This window comes from Tursiops truncatus, chromosome 12 (genome assembly GCF_011762595.2).
Source record: "Tursiops truncatus isolate mTurTru1 chromosome 12, mTurTru1.mat.Y, whole genome shotgun sequence".
NCBI lineage: Eukaryota > Metazoa > Chordata > Mammalia > Artiodactyla > Delphinidae > Tursiops > Tursiops truncatus.
The window spans coordinates 74,038,063-74,064,770 of record NC_047045.1 but is presented as its reverse complement, the minus strand read 5'-3'; the positions used below and the strand labels follow the sequence as shown (position 1 = coordinate 74,064,770).

The window sequence follows — 26,708 nt, the reverse complement described above, 5'->3', positions numbered from 1 at the left end:
CATAAAATTAGAAGTCTAAATCAATTTCACATTTTAAATTGGAATCATACGTTTTAAAAAAACACATTTAAATTACTTGAATAAGAAACATATGCAAGATTATTCTTGACATGAGAGTATCAATATTATGGGTTTGATTTATTTCATCACCTCCATCTTCGATTCTAAACATTCTCAGACTTGGGAAGTCACTTATTCGACAAAGGAACAGATTTCCGACCTCAAGGGAGTCCAAGTTACTCGTGACCACAGCGTGGTGGAACCTCAGAGAAGCCGAGGGCACCAAAGAGCGAAAATCAGAAGGAAAACGAGGCACCGACCCTTTCTGTAGTTGCTGTGACAACAGGGGACACCTTCAGAAGCATTTGATTTTAGAAGCTTCATTCCAGTTTCCTCAGTTATTATTCTTTATTTTTCGTGATTAGAGTAGAAGGACGTTGGCAACTCCACCTCCACCCAGGTTAGCTAACTTCCTCTATTACTTTATTGGCTTCTATGTTTGCTTGGTCCTCTGCAGACATTGCTGACATATTTCCGTGTTGCTCTAAGGACATTTTAATGCTGTTGAATTTAATCCTGAACATTTGGCTCTGAACCATGATTCTGAAGTCATGAGACTAACACAAACCATTCCCCTTCCTTGTGACTTTTCAGGAATTCCCAAAATGAGATTATAGCATCTCACAGTTCATTAGAACTACCGTATTTAACTCACAGGATCTCTGCTGCAGGTACTGTTCGTCCTGGAGGCTGTACTTGCTGGATGTTAGCTGAGACCACCCAAAGGGGATGCTGATCTGGTCCCAACCTCAGATGCATCAGCCCTTTCAGCCCACTGCAGCACAGGGGGTCTCCTTACCATCCCCACCTCCTGTTCTCTTTATTCGCTTCTCTCTAAAAGGCAGAGAAGTTCCCCCTTTTTTGAAGGTCTGGTCTTTTGTGTGTGTGAAAGTGAGGCCACCACAGCAGAGCTGGAGCAACGTTTGTTTTAGATTTTTCATTATTTATAGATATGTGTGGATTGAAACATTACAATTGTTCCCATTTCACCAAATTCTAAGGGAGTAGTCTGCTGATATCCAGCAAAAGAAGTTATATTCCTCGTGCCTCTAAAGAGAAATATTCATTGATAACTATATTTTCCTTAGGTTAAAGATACTCCTAAAAATGGTTACAAAAAATTTTTTTAGTATCATATCTGTTCAAATACTCTTTAAAACCCCAATATTTAGAGAAATTCACTGTTAATCATCTTTCTAAGGTGAATAATCACTTGTAATTTGTACATTTGGCTTAAAATGGAGTATACTTTGTTGAGTTTGAACTTGAGCAATAAGTCTTTTTTCCTCCAATTTCGCCAACCAGAGAAGCCCCTCTTCCTCCATAGAGATAAGCAAATAACGTGGAAATAGGGACTTTCCTTCAGTACTTCTGAGATAGAAGTTTCCACTTTGTAGGCAGAGGCAGGAATGTTTAGGAAGAAGGGAATTTTAGTTTGCTTCTCTATATATTTATATTGATTTTCTTGGCCCAAATGGTTGCTCTATTTAAAAGCTGTATCAGACAAATATCAAGCAATCTTAACGTTTCCCTTTCAGAAGAGGATCTTTATGGCTTTCATCATCCTAATTCTAATTTCATCCATTTCTTCAGCCTTCCTTCCTCTCGGCACATTTTTTGTTGTATCCAAGTTTATTTCCTAAGTTCCAAGTTACTTGTTTGGGAGAAAGAGACTTTTGATGCTTACTCCCATCTCAGTCCCCTCTTTTTCCAGACACAGGAGGATAACATTTCCTGACCTGATGAGGCCATGTGACTTAGCTCTGGCCATTATACTCCAATAAAGATGTTAAAAAAGAAAAAAAGTTAGCTCAAAAATCTCCAAAAAATAAAATAAAATAAAATAGATACAGAGGCCTGAGAGGAGCAAGGGCTATAAGACAGCCCTCATAGGGCGAGTTTGTGACAAAATGTTGAGATGATTTACAAATGGGGACAATATATACCTTGGGAGCAGCTGTCGTATGTCAGTTAGATATATATTTAGAGAGAGAGACAGATGGGAAAGAGGGTTTTCAGTTTTGGAATCTTCCTTTGCTGCATTCTCAAAAGAAGGCAGTAAAGATATTAATTGCTGATCTATGATTATTGGACAAACAAGAACCATCTGATGTTTCTTTGAATGCAACCCTACACATAAGTGGGTCAAAGGGCTGGGCTGTACCCCCATCACTGAGAGATCTTCAGGGAGCAGTTGTTTTGCTGGCTCCAGCTCCCTCTGCCCCGGAAGCTTAGTGGGAGTCTAGGACTTGGTATCTGAGGGGCAGACTCTAAACCACATTTAGATTTGCCCCTTTTTTCTGACACTGATTGCCATCATAGGATCTTACTATAGGTCTCCAGTCTTTTTTCCCTGAAAATCAGTTTTCCAAGGAGCCTTTTCCTTACTATTAAATAGATCTCTGTTTCTAGACCTCCCTATTAAATAGACTCTGAGGTCCCATCCAGAGGCTCCCGGAACCCACCAGAAACAGCCAAGTCAACCTAAATCCTCAGAAGAGCTCAGGCTCAAGCTGAGATGACAGAACGCCTTTCCTTTATATTTTAAGATGATTTTGTGCATTAAGGACAAGACTCTTAAAGGGTGTCATTTTATTTTTTAATTTTTGGGGTCAAATGTGCATAGCACATGGTATTAATGATAGTGATAATAACACTAATAATAATATCAAGAGCCCAAAATTAACACCCTGTGTCACCTACCCTATGCCGGGAACTACATGTGAATCATCACACTCAGTCTCCACTGAAGCCCTGAGGTAAGCCCTGCATTTATCGTCATTTCACAGCTGAAGAAAATGAGGCTGAGACAGATTCAGTTCTCCACAGCCACCCAGCTGGGGAACAGCAGAAGGGAAACCTGAATCCAGGCCCATCTATGCTGTGCTGTCCAGATTAAGAATTACTGGGCTTCCCTGGTGGCGCAGTGGTTGAGAGTCCGCCTGCCGATGCAGGGGACACAGGGTTCGTGCCCCGGTCCGGGAAGATCCCACATGCCGCGGAGCGGCTGGGCCCCGTGAGCCATGGCCGCTGAGCCTGCGCGTCCTGAGCCTGTGCTCCGCAACGGGAGAGGCCACAACAGTGAGAGGCCCGTATACAGGAAAAAAAAAAAAAATTACTAATCATTCCATCCCCCAAAGAGAAAGCTGGCTGGAGCACCCCCAAATCTGTACCTTTGCAAATGTGTTCAGCATCCATGAGAAATCAGGGCTGTGTTTCTGGGTGGCACGATTAGAAGGTGATCAACCCTTTGCTCAAGGGCCCTAACCCATGTGATAGGACTTCCACTTTGCTCTCAAGTGGTTCTGTACTTGAACAACTGCACTCAGACCCCGACCAGTGTCCGGATTCCTTCTCCACCCCACACCTGGGGGCAAGGTTCTCCCGCACCCGCAGCTCCTCAGCAGGGTGCCCTAAAACTAGCAAAGAGCTTCAAAACATTAGAAATAGAAGTTCATAAATATAACTTCAATTTCTTTGCACCGTGATGCCAAAGTGTTTATTGTTCTGCTATTGGAACTCAGAGTATCTTTTTCCTATGAAAAACAACTTGAAGTACAGTGATTAGGTTCCCAGCGCAGACCACATAAATCTAACAGAGCCATAATGTTGTTAAAACAATGCTCGTTTACCATAAAGAGTTCAGGACAAATAACTATCACAATACTAATATTTTTTTTAAAAAGAATGGAAACAAGATATAAGAAAGTTTGTATTTAGTAAAATGTGTAGACTTGGGGAAAAGCACGTTTAGAGAAAAAAAGATTTACGATGGAAGATCTTGGAGATTCTAAAAGAGACTCTGGGTGCTTCAGAGGCCGACAACACAGGTTCTTGTAATATCCAATTATATGTACATATTTTTAAGAGTTTTATTTCTTTTTTTTTTTTTCTTTTTTTTGGCCACACCACGTGGCTTTCGGGATCTTAGTTCCCCAACTAGGGATCGAACCCGGGCCCTCAGCAGTGAAAAGGGCGAGTTCCAACCACTGAACCACCAGGGAATTCCCTCTAATCATATTTTAAAGGGAAAAAAATTCTTCCTTTTCTCTGATACAGATTTGTCACCAGCTCTGACTCTTATCAATGATACGATTGATGATCTTATCAATGCACCGTGTGACACACGAATGAAGTGAAAAGAGACAGGAGAGTTTTTCTGGAGGGATCTGAGTTTAAAAAAAAATAGAAGAGAAAAAAGACAGTGGAAGGGGATAGAGAGGTGAGTAGAGCTGCTTTTGATGAGCAATTATCTGAGCTCTGAGTGTACCTGTGTGAGCAGCACCCCTGGACGGGAAGACAGAGGGTGACAGGTGAAGGGCTAGAGCTGGCAGTCCCTGCCTGGCACCCTGTGACCCCATCGGCTCCATACAGTGTGACTGCCAACTGGAGAAAAAGGATAAGTATGTTTCGTGGGGGAGAGTAGAAAAGAAGGGGAGCACAGTTAGAACTCCCTAGTGTCTGGAAGACAGTTCCCTTTAAGAAAAAGAAAGCAAGCCCTGATTTGTGTGTTCCTGCCAGTTGCCATGGTGTAAATACTCCCACCATGGGCAATTTCAAGCTGCAAATGGTTTAACAACTGGCTCACAAAATTCCTGAATATTTAACCATCAGCTTCAACCAGCTGGTGCGAGGCAGCTGCGACACGCACTCTGGACTATGCGACTAACCATCTATATGTCCAGATGGCGGCCAGTCTACACAGCACGCGCTGTTCTGTTCTGTGCTTGTGATGTTTTAATTATTTTGAAGGTTACTCATTAAAAACTGGCAGAATAGGGGCTACCCTGGTGGCGCAGTGGTTGAGAGTCCGTCTGCCGATGCAGGGGACACGGGTTCGTGCCCCCGTCCAGGAAGATCCCACATGCCGCGGAGCAGCTGGGCCCGTGAGCCATGGCCGCTGAGCCTGCGCGTCCGGAGCCTGTGCTCCGCAACGGGAGAGGCCACAACAGTGAGAGGCCGGCGTACCGAAAAAAAAAAAAAAAAAAAAAAAGTACATCCTTGCCTAAAAGCCACCAGAAAGCAGGGGGCAGAAAACTGTTTGATCAGTCTAAATTTAAATTTAAAAATCATCACATAGCTGAATTCTTGGGACTATATTAAATTTTCTGATGACTCTTTCCTCTTTGAGTTTTTAAAGAGTGAAAGAAAAAATCACCCGTGAGTTTTCTGGAACAATTAAAAAACCTTAAAAACCAAGGGCATGTTCTTAGCAAAAATTTAATGCATTTCCAAAGTGGATAAGAAATGGAAGAGAACATACCTATTCATCTCTTACTTTGTATGGTTCAGCTAATCACACTATCGGAAGCAGGACTTCTCAGACTCAAAGTGCTGTAGAAAGTGCAAAGGTTTCTTCACACACACAGAGGCCAGCCCTGTGGAGTGGAGTGCCAGGAACACCCAGGGAGAGAGCAGCCTGTACTCCCAAAAGGAACAGGAGAAAGGAGTGGGGGGCATCACCTTCCAGCACGTCCCTGCCTGTGTCCTGCCTACACAGTCACCATGATCTGATCCAGAGGTTTCCGTGTGAGGTCAGGCACCGTGGCCTCTTCGCTGGGGTACCCCACAGGGAGCAGTATTAGCAGCTTTTCATTTGCAGGGCGGTTCAGGAGCACCCTCAGACGGGGGCCACAGTTGAGAGGAGTGGTCGTGACAGTCACCAGTCCCGCGTTCTGTAACAGGAGAGGAAAAGAAAACGTTTTAAAGTCAGCAGGCAAAATCCCAGCCTGGGCATGTTCTAGTCCCTATAAGATTTGCTTGTCCCATCATTTCCCTGAAGTTGGGCAGCAAAGAAACGACCAGCTTGGGCCATGGTGTCTTGAATCTTACCTGCCCTCCTCGACCTCCCCAGACCCCACCTTCTCTTAGCCAAACAGTGGGAAGCTTCTCAGAGAAGAAAATACCAGTCATTTTTCACTGATGCTTAAGAAATGGGAATGGTTATTTCATGGAAAGAAATTTGGGGAATCCAACTACACCAAAGGAACAGAAAAACAAAAGGCAGTTCCTGTGGTTATATAACCAACAGTGGAAGCAGAGCGTCATCCCTAGCTGAAAATACCTATGTCCAGTGAGGGAGGACCTAGTGGCCAAGAGGTATGTAAGAAGTAGAGGAAATACTCCACCAACCTCTTCCCAGCCCCCTCGAATAATAAACATCCAATAAAAATCACATGTAACTTCAAGACACTTTCCCAGTTGGCCCTCTCCATCCCCCCCTGCTTTTCCCGTCAGATGCTCATTGCTAAGCCTGGACCAGAAGGAGGTTCTGGAACTGCCTTTGGGAGTCGAGCACGCCTCCAGTCTCTGTGCAATCTGCCCAGACAAGGGCTTCCAGAAGATTCCTTCCTCCTTGACAAATCAAGACCTACACTCAGACTTATGCCTTACAGAAAGCTAGAGGGCAGCAAACTCCACAGTAAAGTGGGAAAAGTTGCTGATGGGAATGCACAGAAGGCACAGGTGAAGGGAACCCACGCCAAGCCTAAACTGCCTCTTCAGGAACCCTGTCTGGGACGGGGACGGTGCCTTGCGGTCTGACGTAGCACAGCAATTCTTTTATCTGTTACAGAGTCGGGAGGTAGATAGGATGCCAGCTCCTTTGGAACAGTTTTTCAAGTCATCTAAAAATATATTCTTCTTTTATGTCACAATGACAATTTTGCAAGTTTTCAGCAAACACATTTTTCTTTGAGATAACAAAGAAGCACAGTTTTTTGGAATCTACTCTCCCTTGAAAGTAGGCTCATTCGCTCTTATAATCCTGTTTGTTTTCTTTATTTCACGTGTTTACTGTCACTCTCCACCCTCTCCCAGGACTGCAGTCCCCAACAAAACGTACAGTTCACGAGGTGACTATTCCTTGTGACTCCTGAGATCTGCCACATAGAAGGAGCCCAGAAAATATCTGTTGAGCGAATGACTTGAATCATGTGAAAGGCAGACCTCAATCCTGCTCTGTTTCACGCTTAGCAGGGCTGTAGCTACTATGTAGATGGAAATTTTTTAAGCACATGGACATCTTTCTAATGCAATACGATGTAAACTCAACTTCTGAGGACAGGAGCTCTATGATAGAGTTCCCCTTATAGCTATTGAATCATCCCACTCGCTCAGACAACAGTAAACACAGCTGAGAAGCCAGGCCCTGGAACTTTCAGGCTCTGAAGCTCTTCATGTGTATTTACTAAAGCCCTTAAAGCTTCATGTGGTTACAGATGAAGGCAAACACAGCGACCGTTTTTTGACCCTTAAATAATGTTATAAGTAAATTTCCAGGAAGGATGACAGCTTGTTTGAAACATCATCCTCACCAATCCAGGTTTCCAGAGGCAGTTTTTACATCAGAGTTCCCTTACTGAGGAATCCCTGTCCCTGAACGAGAAACTCAGCTGAAATTTGCAAATAAAACCACAGTTGGCCCCCAAGTATTAAGTCTCTCTCTTGGGCCCAGTGGGAGGGTGACATACCTGCAGGGCAGCTAGGAGGATGCCACATGCGATGGAAACACTGATCTCGTTATAGTAGTGGATCTTTTTCTTGCCATTTGCAGCAAAACCGTGTACTCGTTTGAAAATGAGAATCAAAACAGGCGCTGTGTCCAAGTACTCCTTAATCCAGTTGGTCCTAAAGGGGGAAAAAAAGATATTCAGAATATTTTCTCTTAATGGTTTTTTTTGTTCCCTGTTTACCACCTTATATACATTAAAAATAGAAACATTTCCTTGTCTTTTATGTTTAAATTGAAAAAGAGTAGGATTTTTGTTCACGTCATGTTTACCTTTTTCTATCCCAAGTCTATCTATCCCAACAGGTATTAATAAGGGCCTAATATAGCAAGACACGTGAAATGCTGAAAGATACAAAGATAGATCCTATAACCCAGAGGGCAATAAGCCAAATTTAGCAAACTAAAACCTGGTAAGTGTTGTTAAAGAAATATAAGACAAGGGCCTTAGGAGCCCAAAAATAAAATGTTAGCTTTGAATAAGGTTGTCAGAATATTTCCAAAGTTTCTCTTGAGGCGGGGCACTGAAGACCAGCTAGAGAAGGGGCATTGGGAAGGGCAGCCTAGGGAAGAGATGAGCAAAGGGCAGAGTCAGAAGGAGAATGCTTGGCCGGACAGGGAATTTCAGAAGCCTGGTAGGCTGGACGACGGTGTGCGTGGTGGGGCACGGGTTGGGAGGCTCGCAGTTTTCATACAGATTTTGCAGGGTGCTGGACTTGGTTCAGCGGGTGATGGAAAGTTATCACAAGCTTCTGAGCAGAAGCATCACGCAATAGGATCTGTTTCAGAAAGAGACGGATTGGTGTGGGCAAAGGACCAGCTCAAACGGGACCAGATAGGAGACAAGGGCAATGGCCCAGGAGAACTTGGGGAGTTGTAGAGGCAGGAGCTGACAGATCTGGCACAGGAGTGCACAAGGGAGAAGAAGAAGGTGATGGTGAGTTTGAACCGAAATTCCAGGTGGGCAGATGGTAACGTTCTTAGCCTAGTTATGGAGAAAAGGAAGGAAACTTTTGTGGGAGTGGGAGATAACTCACAGGAGGTATAAATGTTGAGTTTCCATTTTTATTTTCCAGATAAGAGCATATCTTTCTCTGTTTCATTACCCTGCCCGTACATTTCGGCAAACGCTTCACTCTAGCTCAGATATTCAAAGGAAAGATACTCATACGATGCTATATATTGGAATTTTTCCTTAGGGTAAATGATGTCATCAATAAGCAAGAGATAGTCACCACTCATTTCATTCTTAGCTTAGTTACGCTTCCTTGTTTTAAAACACATTAAACCCACGTGTGTATTTTCTACAGTTCCTTGAACACTGCTAATTTCTATACATTACATTCTCAAAGCTACTTTACCATACTCAACCAGCTTATTCACATGTGACTAGTATCAATTCTTTTTCTCTTTACAAAGTGGGAGAATGTTAATAGTTTACAAAAAAAATCTGGAGTCAACTAGCTTTGCCACGTTGGGCAACCGCTCACCTTCTCACAGTTCAGTGCCCTAAATGTAAAATGTGCTATTGTACACTCACCTCCAATGGTTATTGCGACAGTAAAATCAGTCCCAATAGATCAAGTGCTTAGAATAGTACCTAGTACCATGTATGTGTGAGCTAATATTATTATTATTACTATGTATTATTTTACAGTGAATAATTCAAAACAATTGTTAAATATGAGGTGAAGAATAAGCAATTTACGAGGTCAGAGGCAGGTTAGCAATTTTTACTAACCTTTGTACTTATTTTGCCTAGGCATACATTGGTAGCTAGTATTTTGGGTTTGTTCAATTTTACAAGAATGTATCGTGACATCATATCAGAGCTAATAAAAAGATAGCACCGTGCCGAGGCCTGTTAAGAAAGGACAACTAGCACCTTCCACCTGGGGTGAAGGGTCTCACGCCAGCAGCAGGAGAAGAAGGCTTGACGGGGAGGTTGGACCAGATTGTATATCAAGCCTTTAATGACAGCTATGAGTTTCAGAGTTGACTCAAACTGGCTATCAGGACATATGTTCATTTGTGATGCAATTTAACAGTTATTTAATTACCTACTATGCATCAGCACTGTGCTAGGTGCTACAATGTAAGACGTTTTTACACTAGAGGTCTCTGGACCCTAGAGACACTATATATATATATATGTACTATATATATATGTGTGTATATGTATATAGTATATATATACATATATATGTATATGTATATCTGTGTGTGTGTGTGTGCACGCATATTGTCTGCAGAGAAAGTCTATAATGTTGATTGGATTCTCAAGAGTATCTTGGTGTACCACAAAGGTTTCTAAAATATGGTCTATAAAATGAGAAGAGAAGTAGGCCAATAATTAAATAACCATGTCATAATGGCTATTTTAAATGCACGGAAGGTGCGTATTAGGTGCTTTGAGCACAGAGACAAGAGAGCAACTGATGCTGCCTTCTTTGGGGAGTGACGGGGCTGGCAGCGGGCACACACAGAGCACAGCCTCTCTCTAAGAAGAGAGACGCAACTTTGCCCATCCGTTTTTTCTCATGAATATGCAATGAGATTTACATATTCATGATTAATATCCTGCACTTATTCCACAACACAGCCATAAGTTACAACGCCAATAGACATCAATTTCAATAGGGTTTAAATATCTCAGGAAAAAAATTGTCCTCTGGGGCAAATAAATGAGACAGGAGTAGGACTAAGAGGCCATCCTTCTCACCACCCAGCCCTGGCTACCGGAGAAGAAGTCCCACTTTACCCCACAAGATGGCGATCCCACTGCGTTTTCTTAGGCTTGTGTCACAGTGGGTATTGGATGGCTGGTGCTGGAACTGGCCGCTAAAGGCCCAGAGCTGAGAGCCAGAGGCACAAGTACCTCTACATGCTACGTGCCAAGAACTCGAGCTGGCTTCCCCTCAGGGCCTTCTGAGAGGCCAGGACAAATATCTGTGCCCCATCCCCCCTCATGCTCAGCCCGAGAAGGGGTTAGAAGGGAAAGGAGATGCCTCTGTGGGGAGGGCAGTATTTGTAAAGGGGACCCTGTGACCAGCGTTTTAAAATGACACGGCTGAACCTGAAAAAATTGAAAGTGACTGTGTTAACTACCAAAATGACTGAGAAATTATGGAATCCATCCTAGATATTGTGTACGGTGACTGGTCCTCCATGGGAAAAGTGGGATTAACAAGCATAGTTAGTTGTAGTTTCCAGAAAAAAAGTGAAACCTCGCACGTGTCTACCCGAATACGCTGAAGTTTCACGGTAAAGCCAGTTACACTGAATTCCAATCCGCTTCTTCCCTGGAGATAAGGAAGCCTGCAAAATTACTAATGCCTAATGAATATTATACCTCTACTAAATTTGTACTTTTATTAAACATGTACTAAAATGAAAGCCTGCTGAGTGAGATCATGTACAAGACTATAGGAAAATGTAATTTACGTCACTCAAGATCCTGAGAAGTATTTCACAATTTACTAATAATTATTTGGGTCATAGCCTATTTAGTTACCAGATTCATATGGCCCTTTCTATGTGCCATCACTGTTCTAAGTGCTTACAAATTCATCTAATTTTCATAATGAAGTAGATACTAGACTAATTCCCATTTTACGGATGAGGAAACTGAGGCACAGATAGGTTACTAAGTGGCAGACCTCATATTTGAACCCAAGCACTCTAGCTTCTCAGGCCCTACTCTTAGCCTCTATCTTACTTAATCCTGATACCAGTTTTTAACATTATCGTTTTGGGTGAGAAAACAGAAGTGTGGTGGTTGATTTTATGTGTCAACTTGACTGGGCCACGAGGCACCCAGATAGCTGGTTAAACATTATTCTGGGTGTGTCTGTGAGGATGTTTCAGGATGAGATTAATATGTGAATTGGCAGACTGAGTAAAGCAAATTGCCCTCCTCAACGTAGGTGGGCCTCATCTAAACCGTTGAAGCCCTGAATAGAACAAAACAGGTGGAGTAAGGGAGAATTTTCTCCGTCTTCCTGACTGTCTTTAAGCTGTGACATCAGTCTTCTCCTGCCTTTGGACTCAGACTTGGACTGCAACTTACACATTGGTTTTCCTGGTTCCTAGGCCTTTGGACTCAGATTGGAACTATTCCATTGACTCTGCTGGGTCTTGGGACTTCTCAGCCTCCATAATCACTTGAGCCCATGATTTATAATAATTCTCTTTCTCTCTCTGTTTCTCTCTATCTCTCTCTGTCTCTCTTTCTCTGTCTCTGTCTCTCTCCATTGATTCTGTTTCTCTGGAGAAACCAGACTAGTGCACTTAGACGGAGTAAGCAAATGCCTAAGGTCTTGCAACTGGAAAACCAGAGCTAAGACGTGAACCCAGATGGGATTCCAGTCGGCATCCCTCACCCCTGCGCAATACGTGTGCTCAAGGCAATTCAGCGGTGAGGCCTGAGTTAACTTCCATTATTTCTTCCACAGGTAAAATGAAACTTTTTAACACCTAAAACAAAACCAGAACACCGAAGTCATAGTTATTTCATTTTAGGAAGCCAAACCAAACAAGCCTAATTCTACCCACTTTTGTACCTCAGTTTCTTCAGGTCTGAAACCCATTGAGGTCCCATTCTCTTCAAGTAATTTATTTCCTCTTCCTCCTCAACGATCTCCCGAATCTTATGCTTCACGTCTGGGTCCTTCACAACCACAAAGGTCCAGGGCTCTGTGTGGGCCCCACTTGGGGCTGTTCCTATCACCCATTAAATTAAAATCAGAAATTAAAACTGCAAGAAAAATCTGAGTCTGTTAATTAAGAATAAACGTAACTCATAGTTGCTCAAAATGAAGTTAGATCACCTGACACACAAAATGCCTGGCGGTAGCCTCTGGGATGTTGCTGCCAGGCCCGTTTTGTTCAGCCTCTCTGTCAGGGTCTCCAAACCAACTAACTGAGATCAAAGCCAGTAGTTCCTAGGTTTGGGGAATTTATCACTGCTTCTCTGATCATGCGAGAGAAAACATCCCTAGGCACTACTCTGTGACCAATAAGGGAACACAGATGGGAAGCTCTGATAGCCAAAAGCCTCCAAAATGCTGTTTGTTTTGATATTCTTGAAAAATGATCAAGTCAGGAAGTTTATTGGAAATGGCAAAATTTAAATGGCAAATGGTTTCAAAAGGATCTCCAAAAGGCAATTGAACTATAAATTGTTTAGTGCCTATATCAAAGTTCTGAGTGTGGCACTGTGGGGTTTGTGGCCCTGTTGTGAACACATGAGAACTCTTGGCCCTGGGCACTCAGACACACAGCAGAGTGTCTTCCAGCTCTTACAGGTTTTGGGAAACCTCAGCCCACCCTTGGATCAGTGCCAATATCCCAGACAAAGCTTCATAGTGCATCATGGGACCCAAGGAGCTTAAGTTCCCTTTAAGATTCCAGCCAGCAGCACTTCCCTGGTGGTCCCGTGGGTAAGACCCTGTGCTCCCAATGCACGGGGCCTGGGTTCAATCCCTAGTAGGGGAACTAGATCCGACATGCATGCTGCAACTAAGAGTTCGCATGCCACAACTAAAGATCCCACATGCCACAACTAAGACCTGGCACAGCCAAAATAAATAAATAAATAAATATATTTAAAAAAAAGATTCCAGCCATGGGCTGGCCCAGCTACTGATCTGGGTGTCACCCCTCTGTCCTAGAAATGGCTGTTTCTAGAAGTAGACCACGGTGACCCACTGGTGGTATATTTCAGAAGCAAGTATTTCTTTCTTCCTAGTGAGTAGTTCAATGGCATAAACTCTACAGGAGGGGTCTCAGGCCTGCCAGCCTTGATGAGTTTGCCATCCACAAGTCCCCGTGGTAGAGAGGGCATAATTAAACTGTGAAATGCAAGTCAAATCTAAACATAAAGCCCAAATTTCTGAACAGAGGGATTCCAGTTCACTTTGTACACGTCGTCTGTTCACTAAATATTGGTGTCACCAAACACAAGAAATAAATTGCCGCTTAATGTTTTCAATTACGCCAAACCTCTCTGAATGTCATATGCACACACCCACATATTTAGATACAGATCTATACACAGAAGAAATTTAGTAACTGCTATTAGTTAGATAAAGGACTCACCAATCTAGTGTATTTGTGTTCTTAACTGAAGTGAACTGTTTTATTCTTACTTCCTTTTAATTTGGGCAATGGGTTTATAATAGTCATGCAATAATTTCTGCAAATGAACTTGAATGTGATTTATATAGGAATAAGAATCCAATCAGAGGAGACTCTCAAATAGGGGGCTTTCTCATATCTCCTCTCCCTTTTTCTATAATTCTCATCTATTCCTCTGGGAATAGATATTAATTTACATTGAAAATGCATTTGGGGGACTTCCCTGGTGGTCCAGTGGTTAAGAATCCGCCTTCCAATGCAGGGGACGTGGGTTTGATCCCTGGTCAGGGAACTAAGATCCCATATGCTGTGGGGCAACTAAGCCCATGTGCTGCAACTACTGAGCCCCGGTGCCACAACTGAGCCCGCTCGCAGCAACAAAATATCTTGCTTGCCGCAATGAAGATCCCGTGAGCCGCAACTAAGACCCGAAGCAGACAAATAAATAAATAAAAAGCAAAAGAGGGGGAAAAATGTTTGCCTTACTTTGATTTATTTTGTGAATTCACATGAATATATTTTGCTAGTTCATTAGAATACAGTACTAGAGCATCATGGTGTGTAATATAAGAAATTCGGTTCCCCAAAGAGAAATGTATAAATGTGTGTGTGTGTGTGTGTGTGTGTGTGTGTGTGTGTGTTTTAAGGTGAGGTGAAAGTAAGGATGTTTCTTTTCTGATGTATAATAATGTGTTCAGAAACTTTCATTCTTCAAAAATTTTATAATGTTGAATAATTTCAGAAGTTTTGAACTATTGTCACATCTGCTCCCGAGAAGTTTGTAATAGTTAAAAGTTTGTAGAGGGCTTCCCTGGTGACACAGTGGTTGAGAGTCCGCCTGCCGATGCAGGGGACACGGGTTCGTGCCCCGGTCCGGGAAGATTCCACATGCTGCAGAGCGGCTGGGCCCATGAGCCATGGCCGCTGAGCCTGCGCGTCCGGAGCCTGTGCTCCGCAACGGGAGAGGCCACAACAGTGAGAGGCCCGCGTACCGCAAAAAAAAAAAAAAAGTTTGTAGAAAGTGGAAATCATCTTGTGCTTGGAAGTCAGTCAACACCTGGGTAAGACTTTACAGGTAAACGTATCATTCCAGGCTTTATTCACTGTGTTTGAACTTCAACATTGCTCCACTATTGTCACTTGTAGCGAATGTTCTCAAAGACCCACTGTGCACTTACAGACCTGCTGCTTTGATGACATTATCAATCACTTCCATTGGGACTTGCTCATTACTTATGAATCTAACAGACCGTCTCTTATTGAGAAGTTCATAAAATTCCCGGGATCTCGTAAGCATTTCCTTCTCAGGATACCGGGTGTGGGAGAATGGGATGTGTTCCACCTCTTCCTCTGACACTTGCCAGTCGTCAGCGTCTGCCAGTAAGAACAAGGAAGACAGCAAATTAGAGGATCTCTCTTGGTCATGAAGGGGAGTGCAATGTGCCCCTCCCCCAAAATATGTCTCTTTAGCATAAGAATTATTTTGAGTTAACTATTGTTAGGAAACGCAGACACAGGAGACGTTCTGAAAACCCGAGCAGAAGTCACCCTATTGTAAGAGACATTTATAAAGGAAATCTCTATTTGGAAGTGTTTCCCTCTCTGTACCAGGAAGAGAAGGATGATTCTAAATCACAAGAAACTCTTGTCAACAGAGAAGGTGTGGACTTAAATCTCTGTAACAATCTTACCCTTGTTTGCTCTGCTTTTCCTGACAACCTCCCCTAACTGGGTCTCCCCAGTCCCCAACGCCTTTCTTCTGTCTTTATCTGAAGATGGATTAAGGTGGTGGCTAAGGCTGTTTGGGGGAGTTACTCAGTTTTCCTGGGTCTCTCCCATGTACACAAGAGATATACATGTTATTAAACTTCTGTTTGTTTTTCTCTTGTTAATGTGTTTTTATTATGGGGGAGTGGTGGTCTCAGCCAGAGAAAATTATTTTTACTCCCTTATAGTCATAAGGTGGTCACTGGGGAGAAGGAAATAAAGTTCTCAAAATATCTGTAAGGTTATGAGCTCAAAAACATCAAGCAAAAATGGGAAAAATAGGTCTACAGAATCCTGAAACTCTGATCTTGACTGTCCTTCAAAGCCCAGACTGGTTATAAATCAAGAAAAAGAAAACTTTTACGTACATAAAGATGAAAAATGTAAATTTCTGTTAATGGTGAACTAACTTATTTGAACCAATCTCCGTTGGCTGAAAACCACTAAGATCTTTTTTTTTTTTTTTTTTTTTGGCCAGATCTTAGTTCCCCGAACTCGTGCCCCCTGCAGTGGAAACATGGAGTCTTAACCACTGGACCACCAGGGAAGTCCCCTGAAAACCACTAAGATCTTGAAATAAATAATTTTTTATAAAGCCGTTTTAAATTCTTTGAGTTACTGACAACATAGTAAGAAATTCCCAGGCCAAAAGTGAAGGGAAAATATGAGCCTGCAGAAGTAGATAAGCACAGACGCTGCATTTGCCCTGATAACATCTGCCAATCCCAATATATTTGAATTTTTATTTTTATATTTTCAGGGATCAAGCTGGACAGAAATCAAAGCCCAGGTCCATATACGATGGGAAGTCTAACAAGCTGGGACCCCAAGACTACATCCTTAGAAAAACTAAGAACCATAAATAAATCAGGGACTTCCCTGGTGGTCCAGTGGTTAAGACTGCACTTACACTGCAGGGGACATGGGTTCCATCCCTGGTCAGGGAACTAAGATCACTCATGCAGCATGGCACGGCCATAAATAAATAAATCAGCCCCCAAGAGTTTATAACATTTTGATGGGTCCTGCCTCAAACCTGAACTTGGAATACTGTGGTCCTGCCTGAAAATACCCCCATTACCCAGCAGAAGCAAATGCCAATATATAAATAATTTTAAGTACAATTATCAGCAACACATAAAAGACAACCAGACATACAAGAAGAGTATCTTGAGCAAGAAACAGCAGAATAGGTTTTTAAAAATAGAGTCAGACACCAAATTCTCCAAATATTGGAATTATCAGACTCAAGAGATAAAACAACTATGATTACTAGGTTTAGAGGGGGGAGAAAAAAAGACAGACATATATAAATCTGTAGGGTACAGGAAAAGATGAAAAGTGACATAGAAAATATTTTAAAATAGAACTTTTAGAACTGAAAAATAAAATAATAGAATTAAGAACTTGGTGGGTGGGTTTAATAGCAGGTTAGACATACCTAAAGGAAGAATTAATGAACTGAAGACAACTCAGAAGAAAATATCTAGAATAGAGCAAGGAAAGACCAAAAGACAGAAAACATAAAAGAACGATCAAGAAAAAATAAAGCAGAGCGAGAATGTTCTAATATACGTGATGATAGTGACAGCAGGAGATGGGAAAGAGGATGTGGCAGAGACCATATTTGAAAGAGAATATCTGATATGGAAACCTGATGAAAAATGCCAGATCTACAGATTCAAGAGGCCCAGTAAATCCCACGCAGTATAACAGAAAAGAAGCCCACACCTTTTATAATCAAATATAAAATCTTAAAATCAACCAGAGGAAAAAAAAAAGATTCCCTTAGGAAGAGGCCCGGATGGCTTCATGAGGGAGTTCTACCAAACACTCACAGAACAATTATTGCTAACTTTTCTCCAACTCTTCCCAAGAATAGAAATAGAGGACACGTCCGCCACCCACTCATTCTATAAGACTAGCGCACACTTGCTACCAAGCCTGACTAGGACATTAAAAGAAAGAAAAGCTACAGGCTCAACTTTCTCATAAATATAGATGCAGAAAGTCCTAACCAAAATATTAGTAAACAGAATTCAACAATATATAAAAAAACAATACACTTCGGCCAAGTTGGGATTACCCCAGGAATGCAAGGTTAACTTAACATGAGAAAAGCAATGTTGTTTGTTACATTCGCAAGCTAATAATCGCTGTAATGCAGAAGAGGTGTCTGATAAAATTTGGCATTCATCTCTTAGTAAATTGGGGTAGAAAGGAACTTTCTTAACCTGATAAAGTCTAACTATGGGGAAAAACACCAAAACAATCCAGAACCAACTACATAGTTAGTGGTGAAACATTGAAACTCTTCCATCAGATATTGAAAATTAATGAATATTGCCTGTTCTCACCACCGTTCTAATTATGAAAGACTAATTTTTGAAGCTTTTAGAAAAGAATATAGGAGACTATATTCATGACCCTGTAGAGAAGAAGGATTTCTTAAACAAGATACAAAAATATTAACCATAAGAAAAAAATCTGTTCAATTTACCTACAGCAAAGTTATCTTTACACCTGCCTGCTTCTGCCACTTCTGGTTTCCCCCATTTCCTTCCTGTTCAGAGCTGTGGAAACCCATTATCTGTAGCTCAAGGTCTTACAGAAGATGAAGATGCAATGGAGGATTCAATAGGTGAAGTTGAAGCTCTACCTCTGAATACGTGTTTCTTCATTCCTTTCAAACCCATGAGTAGACAATACTTTCGATCTGAACTATGAAGATTTAAATGTGAACTACAAAGATTTCAACTGAAAGAAATTCTAAGATGCAGTATTCAAAAAGTTAAAAAGTGTTAAAAATAGGAATGCTTTGAATGGACTATATATACATATATTTATATATATACTCCTTGCTTATCTTGAATTAGCCTTGGATTTCTGATTGTTGTTGGACTTCATCAACTCCCAGAATCTAGGAGGCAAAAGATACCAAAGGGGCTACTACAGAAAGTGGACCTCGGTACATCAAACCAGAATGAGTTGAGGTGAGTTGGACTTTTCAGGGAATTTTAATCACATAAATAAGGTTTCACCAGGAAGTCTGCCCAAGAAATAGACACTGAAAATATCAGTGGACTCTAATGAGTAGATGGTTCTTCTACACAGAGGCTGAAGACTTTCCTGAATCTGCTCTGATGTTTTTCAGCCTGACGGGGACCCGTGCAGAGAAGCCGTATCACCAGTAGGAGGCAACTCCTACTTAGATAAGAACAGATAATCAGAGTCCGCGATGATAAAATGGCTGAAAATGCCCAGCGCTTAACTTTCATTAAAGTAACAAATTTAGATTGTTTTAAACCATTAAGGTTTATTTGTGTGCATGTGTATGCCTTACCTGAATTATTACTGTACTACCTAAACTGTGTCTTTAGAAAACTGAATGTAATGCTATCACATTATCTTCATCACAAACACCCGAAAGCCAATGAATATTTGCCTGATATAATGTATATCCCATGCCTTCCACTGTGTGATAGGAAATAATTAGTCGTTACTTCCTTCTTTGCGTAGATACAAATCCACTTTGATGCCATAGATTAACTGATGTTTTGGTTACGATTCTGATTCTTGTGACATTTACTAAAGGATTTTCACTTCCAGTAATGGTTATTTACGTAATTTACCAAACCTCCAAAGTAAAGAAAGCTAAAATCCTTAGTAAAATACATAGAGAACATTTTCTTCTAAGTACTGAAGAGCTAACCTGTGACTGTAGAACATCACAGTCAAAATCTGGGTGAAGGTTAGTACCCACAGGGGTAGATCGGCACTCAAATGTCCAGAGAATATTTTCCAATTACCTAGATACCGCCATGAGGCTGAGCTGAGATAAAAGGATGGTGACCAAAGTCAAACCCCCAGGGCCATCCAGGGCCTGAAGATTTATGTTACAATAATAAGAGTCAAATGTAAGTAATCCAGCCCTGGTGCCTTAGAGCCTAAGGTAATATCCTGTGAGTGATCCAGGGAACCGTAAGCCTTGAGCTCAGATTAAAGTTGCCCCAGAGTGTGAGGACGTTGCTCTTCTGATAGGTGAAAATGTGAATATTCCCTGGAATAAGTAACAGTATCCTAGACCTCAAAAAAATTTATATGTAATTTTCCAATAGAATGACCAGCAAAGAAGTAATTCCCATAAAATTCAAAATAATAGTTACTTCTATAGGGTATGGAAGAGGTTGTTACTGGGAAGGAACATATAGGGGTTTATGGAGTACTGGAAATTTATATTTCTTGATCTAAGTGATAACTATATAGATTTTTGCTTAAAATTATTTGTTAAGCCATTCGTCTATCTTTTATACACTTTTCGAGTAAGCATATTACATTTCACAATTAAGGGTTTTGGTTTTTTTTAATGAGAAGGCCATAGAAACGAATTACCAAAAACACCCACAAGGGTAGTTCAACTGACTACAACTATTATATTGATTTAAGGACATCTGAAAAAAAAAAAAGAAAAGACACTTGACACTTTCTTAATGAGATAAGAGGATGAGAGATGAACCATCTGGGGAAGGTGGGACAAAAGTAGAAATAGGAATGAATGGGCACAATTAACTTCTCCTGACCAGGCAGCAATCCTTCATGGAGCCAGAACTATAGCCTAGGTTTCTTAACTCCTTAATCAGTGGTTTTTCCCCCAATACAGTAATCCGTAATCCTCCCTTATCAGAGGTTTTTCTTTCTCAGATTTCAGTGTCCCATGTCCAGCTGTGTTCTGAATATATGAAACGGGAAATTCAAGAAACAAACAATTCATAAGTTTTAAATTGTGCACCATTCTGAGTAAGATGATGAAATCTCATGGCTGTCCTGCTCCATCCTCCCACCCACGTGAATCATCCCTCTGTCCACGTATCCACCCAATTAGTCACGTCGTAGCCTCTCGGTTGTCGACTGTCAGGATACTGCTTGTGTTCAAGTAACCCTGATTTTACTTAATAATGACCCCAAAGCACATGAGTAGTGATGCTGGCAATTTGGATATTCTCTTACTGTGTCTGATTTATATTAAAGTTTATCATAGGTACATACGTACAGGAAAACACTTAGGGTTTCAGGCATCCACTTGGGGTCTTGGAACGTATTCCCTGAGGATAAGGGAGGACTGCAGCAAATGTCCAGTAGGCAAGAGGGAACGCTCGTGAAAAGGGGACTTCAACGACACTGAGAACCCAACTACAATACCAAAAGGGACCACGGTTAGCTCATAGCTAGTACTGAGAAACTTCTTTTTTTATGCTTTACTAGCCGGGGCAGTGGGGACCCACACTGTACACATTTTTTTTAACTTTTATTTTATATTGGAGTACAGCCAATTAACAATGTTGTGCTAGTTCCAGGTGCACAGCAAAGGGCCTCAGCCATACACACGTGTATCCACCCCCCTTCAAATGCTCTTCCCATCCAGGTTGCCACGAAACGTGGAGCAGAGCTCCCCATGCCACACAGCAGGTCCCTGCTGGCTTGAGGAAGTAAGTGTGATGGGAGAGTGGCAACAGCTATCAGCTTTCTAGCAATCCACTCTGAACCGAGCCCAGATGTCATCAGTATCAACCCCAAACCCCATCAGTATCAAACGTGTCAGCAAAGACTTCAGCACCATGATACTCCCACGCCATTGTCATGAAGTCCGGCAACCTCCGCAGTCAGTAAGTGGAAAATGAGCCAATGCATGCAAGGTCTCTTTAACTTCGGGTCCCTTCGGCATCTGTGTAAACTAAAGGCAGCCGAGCGGCGTGACGGCAGTTTCTGCAGCAGCTGAAGTCCAGGGTAGGCGCTCCGACTCTAGCGGAATGAAGGGGCTCCTCCCTGAGCTTTATCAGCACAGCCTTATCTCTGAGCACAGCAGACAAATGGTCCCAACCACCACTGGGCTGGATTGTCCAGAAGGGCTATCCAAGCAGAGCACTGGGGAGCTGCTCTTCCGGGAGCCTCTCCCAGGGCAGAAAGTCTACACTTGGCCTGGGGAAAGGGGACAGGCTGAGCCAGCTGGGAAAGAAGCTCCAGGGGATCTCAGGGCAGCAAACCCATAAAAAAGGCACAGCTCTCTCCTTCCTCTTGAACTCCTGACTGCCCCCAAGGCATAAGCCCTCACCAGAGGGAAGAGAACAGCCTCTGTTCCGCAGCTGTCCCGCCTCCACCCTAGACCAGCCAAGCAACGCTGGGGGATTCATTCAAGCTGTGGAGCCCACATATCCTAAAATAAACGCACGCTACAGTGGTCTGCTTTTAATGTAAGTCCTGTGCTGCCACACATGGGGTTTGCTATTGACACCAAGACCAACACGCCTTTTATCATTGCTTTAATGCCGAGGAATCCTAAATTGCTCCGTAATTAGGTTTAATGACCAAGTAATTCTAGGCCACGGCTATCCTTTAATGTTTAGCTTAGAGGCATTTTTTCTGGCTGCATCTCTACGGGAATTGCTTTTGTGTTTTTGCAGTTCTACTTCAAAATCTTTGCAAATGGGCCAAATGTTTTCCAGCTATGAAACTACAAGGCCAATTTGTGTCATGTCACCCTTGTTCCCTCCGAGCACCAGTATTAATAAGGCTCAGGGTGACACGGCTCTCACAGTAGACAGATTCTGATGGTGGCAATGAGAGCAGCTTCAAGGCTCAACACCGGCTCAGAGAACTCCTCCTTCCCACTGTCTCGGCCATCGCTCTGCTTCCTACGTGGGCCTCTCAGCCATTCAACTCCCTGACTGCAATATAGACTCACTACCTCACTAGCAGCAGCAGGGGGGGCTGGGGGCTGGGGAGTCTGCGGATGTCCGGATGGAAAGGCCTTGAAGAAAGCAACGCTATCCCAGGTGAAGTTGACAGAACTTGTTTTCTGAGTCCCTTTACCTCTCGTGGCGTCCCCGGTGTCCCCGGTGTTCTGTACTGAGCTTCACTCTCCCCAGCAGAACCCACCCAGACCTGATCCCAAGAACAACATCTCCATTCAAGTCCTTTCCTTTCCCTAACCTTCTCTCATCTGAATTTGAATTTCCCTGTCCTTTGTCCTAGAACCATAATGTCTTACAGGAGCCCTGGTAGACCAGCCTTTTAGAATTAGCCGTGCAGAAGTATGCACACGTAGGTGTGCTGAAGAATGATGAAATGCAAAGATGAAGCTGAATTTTTTGCTTCCTGGGGCAAAGGAAAACTGTGCTGGTCATGAGTGCTGCCCTTACACAGTGTTTTTGTCAGTGGTGTGCTGGTAAACCAGCACTCTGAGAAGAGGGAAAAAAGAGCCCTGGTTTATAGCACTTGCCAATTTCCATAGAGTAAACACTCCCATGATGGCCCGATCTCAAGCTATTGGCAATTGAACAAATGGCCCACAAATTTCCTGAACATTTATCCGTTGGCTCTCGCTAGCCCCATAGGCTAGCTCTTGCACACCACTTGGTTGGGAAGCATGGAGTTCAGGCATTGGTGGACTTCCAGGCATGTAAGAGCGTTGATATCATCTGCAGGAACAGTGTCACTTGGTTGAGACTGTTGTTGACTGGTTGGCCCTCAGAGGGGCTGGTCCTGGAGTGAATCCATCTCTGATTGGTTGACTTGTTAAGCTTTTACTGAGATGTGTTGTCATTGATCCAATGAACAGGTTCGAAACAGCTGCCTGTGGGTGTATAAAAATCTGTCTTTGCCCAAGTCCGAGGGAATATTTTATTCTCAGGTGTTGCCCACACCAGATAAAAATGTTAACAAAGGCTTTTTTAGTGGTCACTGGGACAATCAAAATTTCAGTTAGAATAATAGCTTCTGGATGGCTAGTGAAGCTGAGTGAAGAAAATCCCCACTAACATTAAAATGGACACATCTTAATAAGATGTGTTTCCTGTATCTTTTTCTCCTGTTTCCAGTTCCATGAGCTTTCATGAATCTGGGCCTGACTAGAGAATTTTTGTTCAGTATTTCCCATTCATTTTAGGGAAACGATCTGAGGTTTCCACTTGGAGATTAAATACCAGTCATTTCTCCTCCTCAGACCTCTGCTACAGATAAACAGGGAACTGAAATGCGTTAACAGGATGCCATGTGTGACTGGTCCCCAGAGGAAGTCTGTGTCTGACTTCTAATCCGCATGTCTTCTCTGTACCCCCGACCCTTCCCCCCACCCCGTCCCCCCAAACAGGCTGATTCCTTGATCTATGAATGTCGAATAGGAATTCTTTGTGAATCAGAGATGGCGGAAGCTAGATTGGTACCCATATATTCTTTAACTCACACTAGAATGGCCCACAATACTTATTTTACTGTTTTGTCCCTGATTGTTAATTTTCAAAATGGTTTGAATCTGGTATCTATTTGCTGTTATCAAAACCATCTCATGTTTCCTTGGTAATGGAATCCCTTCTCTTCTCCAATTATACATCCTCTCTTAGACTGTGTCCACCCACCCAATGGTTAAGAGCAGGGACTTGGGTGGCAGAGGAGACTGAGTTTAAACATTAGTCCTTACCTACCACCTGTGTGACTGTGTGACCTCAGTAAGTATCACTTATGTAAACAACAAAAATCCCAACAAGAGACTGTGGACTCTGCACTCTGGGAAGATCTGCTCACGGCTGCCGAGCGGCCACTATGTGTTCAATTCATTTCTCTGTGTGAGGAAGAGAGAGTGGAGAGGCAGAGGATTGAAAGTGAATCATTAGGTGGAGAAGCAGAAGGGGGCCATACAGCTTTGTTCTCTGTTCCCAGCCTTCAGGCTCAGCCCCAGGTCCCCGGTTCCCCACCAGCCTTATCACCCCCTCTGTATCCCTCAAACTCTTGGGTCTTCAAATCCAGCGGCCTTTGCTCCATACACACTACCTCTGATCTCTCAGGGAATGTTTAACCCTGCTGGCCATCTCCTGCCCCCTCTGTTCTGGGTCATTCTTTTGGAAAAGGAGCCTAGCGAATTGCCTGTAGGCCTGGACTCTGGAGTCAGCCTGCCAGGGTGCTGACTCTACCACTAATTGCTTGGGCAGGTGACTTAGCCGATTTGAGCCTCAGTTTCCTTATCTGTAATATGGATATGATAATAGTGCCTGCCTCACTGTATTGTTATGAAGACAATAAAATGAATAAATGATTCACCGTATGTAAAAGTGACATTGGATACTGGAAGCACTATGTGAGGGCTTGTTATTACTACCCTGGCCCTCCTTTCCCACGCCTTGTTTTCTGAGTCCATTCCTTCCAGCAGTTCCTCTTATCTGAAGGTGCCCCCCGCCAAGTTCTAACCTCAGCCTTCTCTCTAGCAATACCCCCCAGTGAATTCATTAGTTTTCCAAGTTCCAAGCATCACGCCTAGGCTGGTGACTCTCCAGTCAGTGTCTATGGCCTGGATCCCTCACCTAGAAACCTCCCTGCCTTTCTGCTTCAATGGGTCACTATCCCCTCAAATCCAACACGTCCTGCACTACATTCAACAGCTTCCCCTTTAAACCGGATCCCCTTCCCGCACCCATTGATGACAGTTGTTATTCTGATTCCTCCAGTCTCCAAATCGTGCCCACTTCTCCCTCTGTTCTTGTCTAATTTATTACTAGACCCTGTTCTTCCTTGACCATCCCTCTAGTTCACCCCTTCCTCTGCATCGCACTGACGCCACCGCCCAGCCCATCATTACTGGAACAGATCCTTACTCAGCTTCACAGTGGGTCTCGTGCTCATTCAACGGAAGTGCTTCTCAACTGGCATAATTGGCATTCGGGGTTAGTGGGGGAGAGTAAGAGGCTGCCCTGCCAGGAGGCTGCCTGAATTTGGATCCTCCTGGGCAGTACATTCAGCACTGCTGGCTCCCAGCACTGAGTGCCAACTCTATACCCCATCCCCCAATCCTGAGGTTAGGACAACTTAGAACACACACACACACACACACACACACACACACACACACACACACACTTCCAGGTGGCCTCTGTTAGAGGGAGGGAGGGTGGAGGCATTACTACCCCAGCTGAGAGTCACAGAGCCTCTTCCAAGTCAAATCCATCCCCCAAAACCACCTCAGATAAACCTCAAACACAGGTTACTCAAAGCTCCTCCAGAACATCTCCCTTCCTGCCTGCCTCCTTCATCACCCCTTCTTTCTCAGGTCAGCCATGCCCCGGCCCGCCCTCAACACCCCACTTCATTTTCACCCCTCCCCTGGTCAGTACAGTCCTTCCATCTTCTTGACATCTTTCCCTGGGGTTCCGGACTCAGGCGCTTCCTGTTCCTCTTAGCCTCCTAACCTTTGTATTCATATCCTAGTAATGCCCCAGACCTGGTTCAGCCTTTTTCTAGCTGACCCACCAAACCCCCAAGCCTTCGCAAAACACCTTACAATCAGTTCCACCCAGTTCGTCTCTGTTTTACTCTCTGTCGTTTGCCTGTTTATGGCCTTGTCTACTGAATTGGACACTCAGGTTGGAGGACAGCAGCCACTCTTATCTGTGACCCACAGGGCTGGTGCAATGAAGGGTAGTGAGCCCCTACGTAGATGCCCCTTTTTTATTCCAAAGTTCTTGATCAAAACCTGACCACTTAACCCGCAGCCCCCCCAGCCTGTGATGTGCCCCTTCAGAAAGATTTTAGCAGCCTCAGAGGACTGGAGCCAGGGAAAATGTCGGCCCCTCAACAGCTTTTTACTGAGGACCCAGGAATAAAGGGAGCTTGGTGCCAGGAGGTGACAAGCTGACCACCAGAGAGAAATGATGTCCCTGTCACACACTGATTTGTTTACATGGCAGAAGCTGATGATGAAACTGACCTGCCTATGTTTCTTCCTCTCCATAAGCCCCACCATCCACCTGCCCTCATCATAAAAATACAGAAGCTGGAAACCAAGCAACATGGCCAGTGTCTTTACCTTCTTCCAGCTGGTGGACGTCAGTGCTGTCTTTCAAGTCTTCATCCACCCAGGGGCGAGCCTCGGCCCTGGCTCTAGGCTCCCCCTTCCTTCTCTGGGTTCCTCCATCAGCATTTTGAAAGATCCACACCATCAAAAGGCAGACAACTGCTACCAAGACTGAAGTCAGAAGAAACATGGCGCTGAGGCTGATTCTGAATGGGGCCAATACTTCCGGGGCCGGTATTTAAACAAACAGGGACAGGAGTGGGGAATGCCGGGAGATGGAGTGAAGGAAGGAGGGGGGGCCGGGGGAAGGAACAGAGTGAACTCGCTGACTCTGCAAGGACTTTGCAAAGGAGAAAAGATCACAGCCGTGTGTCCCGGGTGTGTTGTGGCTCTGGG

At 43.4% G+C, this 26,708-nt stretch overlaps 1 protein-coding gene across 1 annotated transcript; it reads right to left on the bottom strand.

Annotated features, from left to right (window-relative positions):
* Nucleotides 1–5,552: 5,552 nt before the first annotated feature.
* Nucleotides 5,553–26,502, bottom strand: IYD (iodotyrosine deiodinase). Its single transcript, XM_019951467.3, has 5 exons — nucleotides 26,325–26,502; nucleotides 14,891–15,082; nucleotides 12,133–12,292; nucleotides 7,533–7,689; nucleotides 5,553–5,735 (listed from the first exon to the last, which is right to left on the bottom strand). The coding sequence occupies exons 1-5, from the start codon at nucleotides 26,500–26,502 to the stop codon at nucleotides 5,553–5,555; spliced, it is 870 nt and encodes a 289-aa protein (XP_019807026.1).
* Nucleotides 26,503–26,708: the final 206 nt, after the last annotated feature.

Bases quoted from the DNA above. Each gene is read 5' to 3' on its own strand.
- IYD (XM_019951467.3), bottom strand. From the start codon at position 26,502: ATGTTTCTTCTGACTTCAGTCTTGGTAGCAGTTGTCTGCCTTTTGATG. The intron at 15,083-26,324 runs GTAAAGACACTG...TCTTACTGGCAG, and splicing joins CGTCCACCAGCTGGAAGAAG to ACGCTGACGACTGGCAAGTG. The intron at 7,690-12,132 runs GTACAAAAGTGG...TTCCCCCTTTAG, and splicing joins TCAGACCTGAAGAAACTGAG to GACCAACTGGATTAAGGAGT.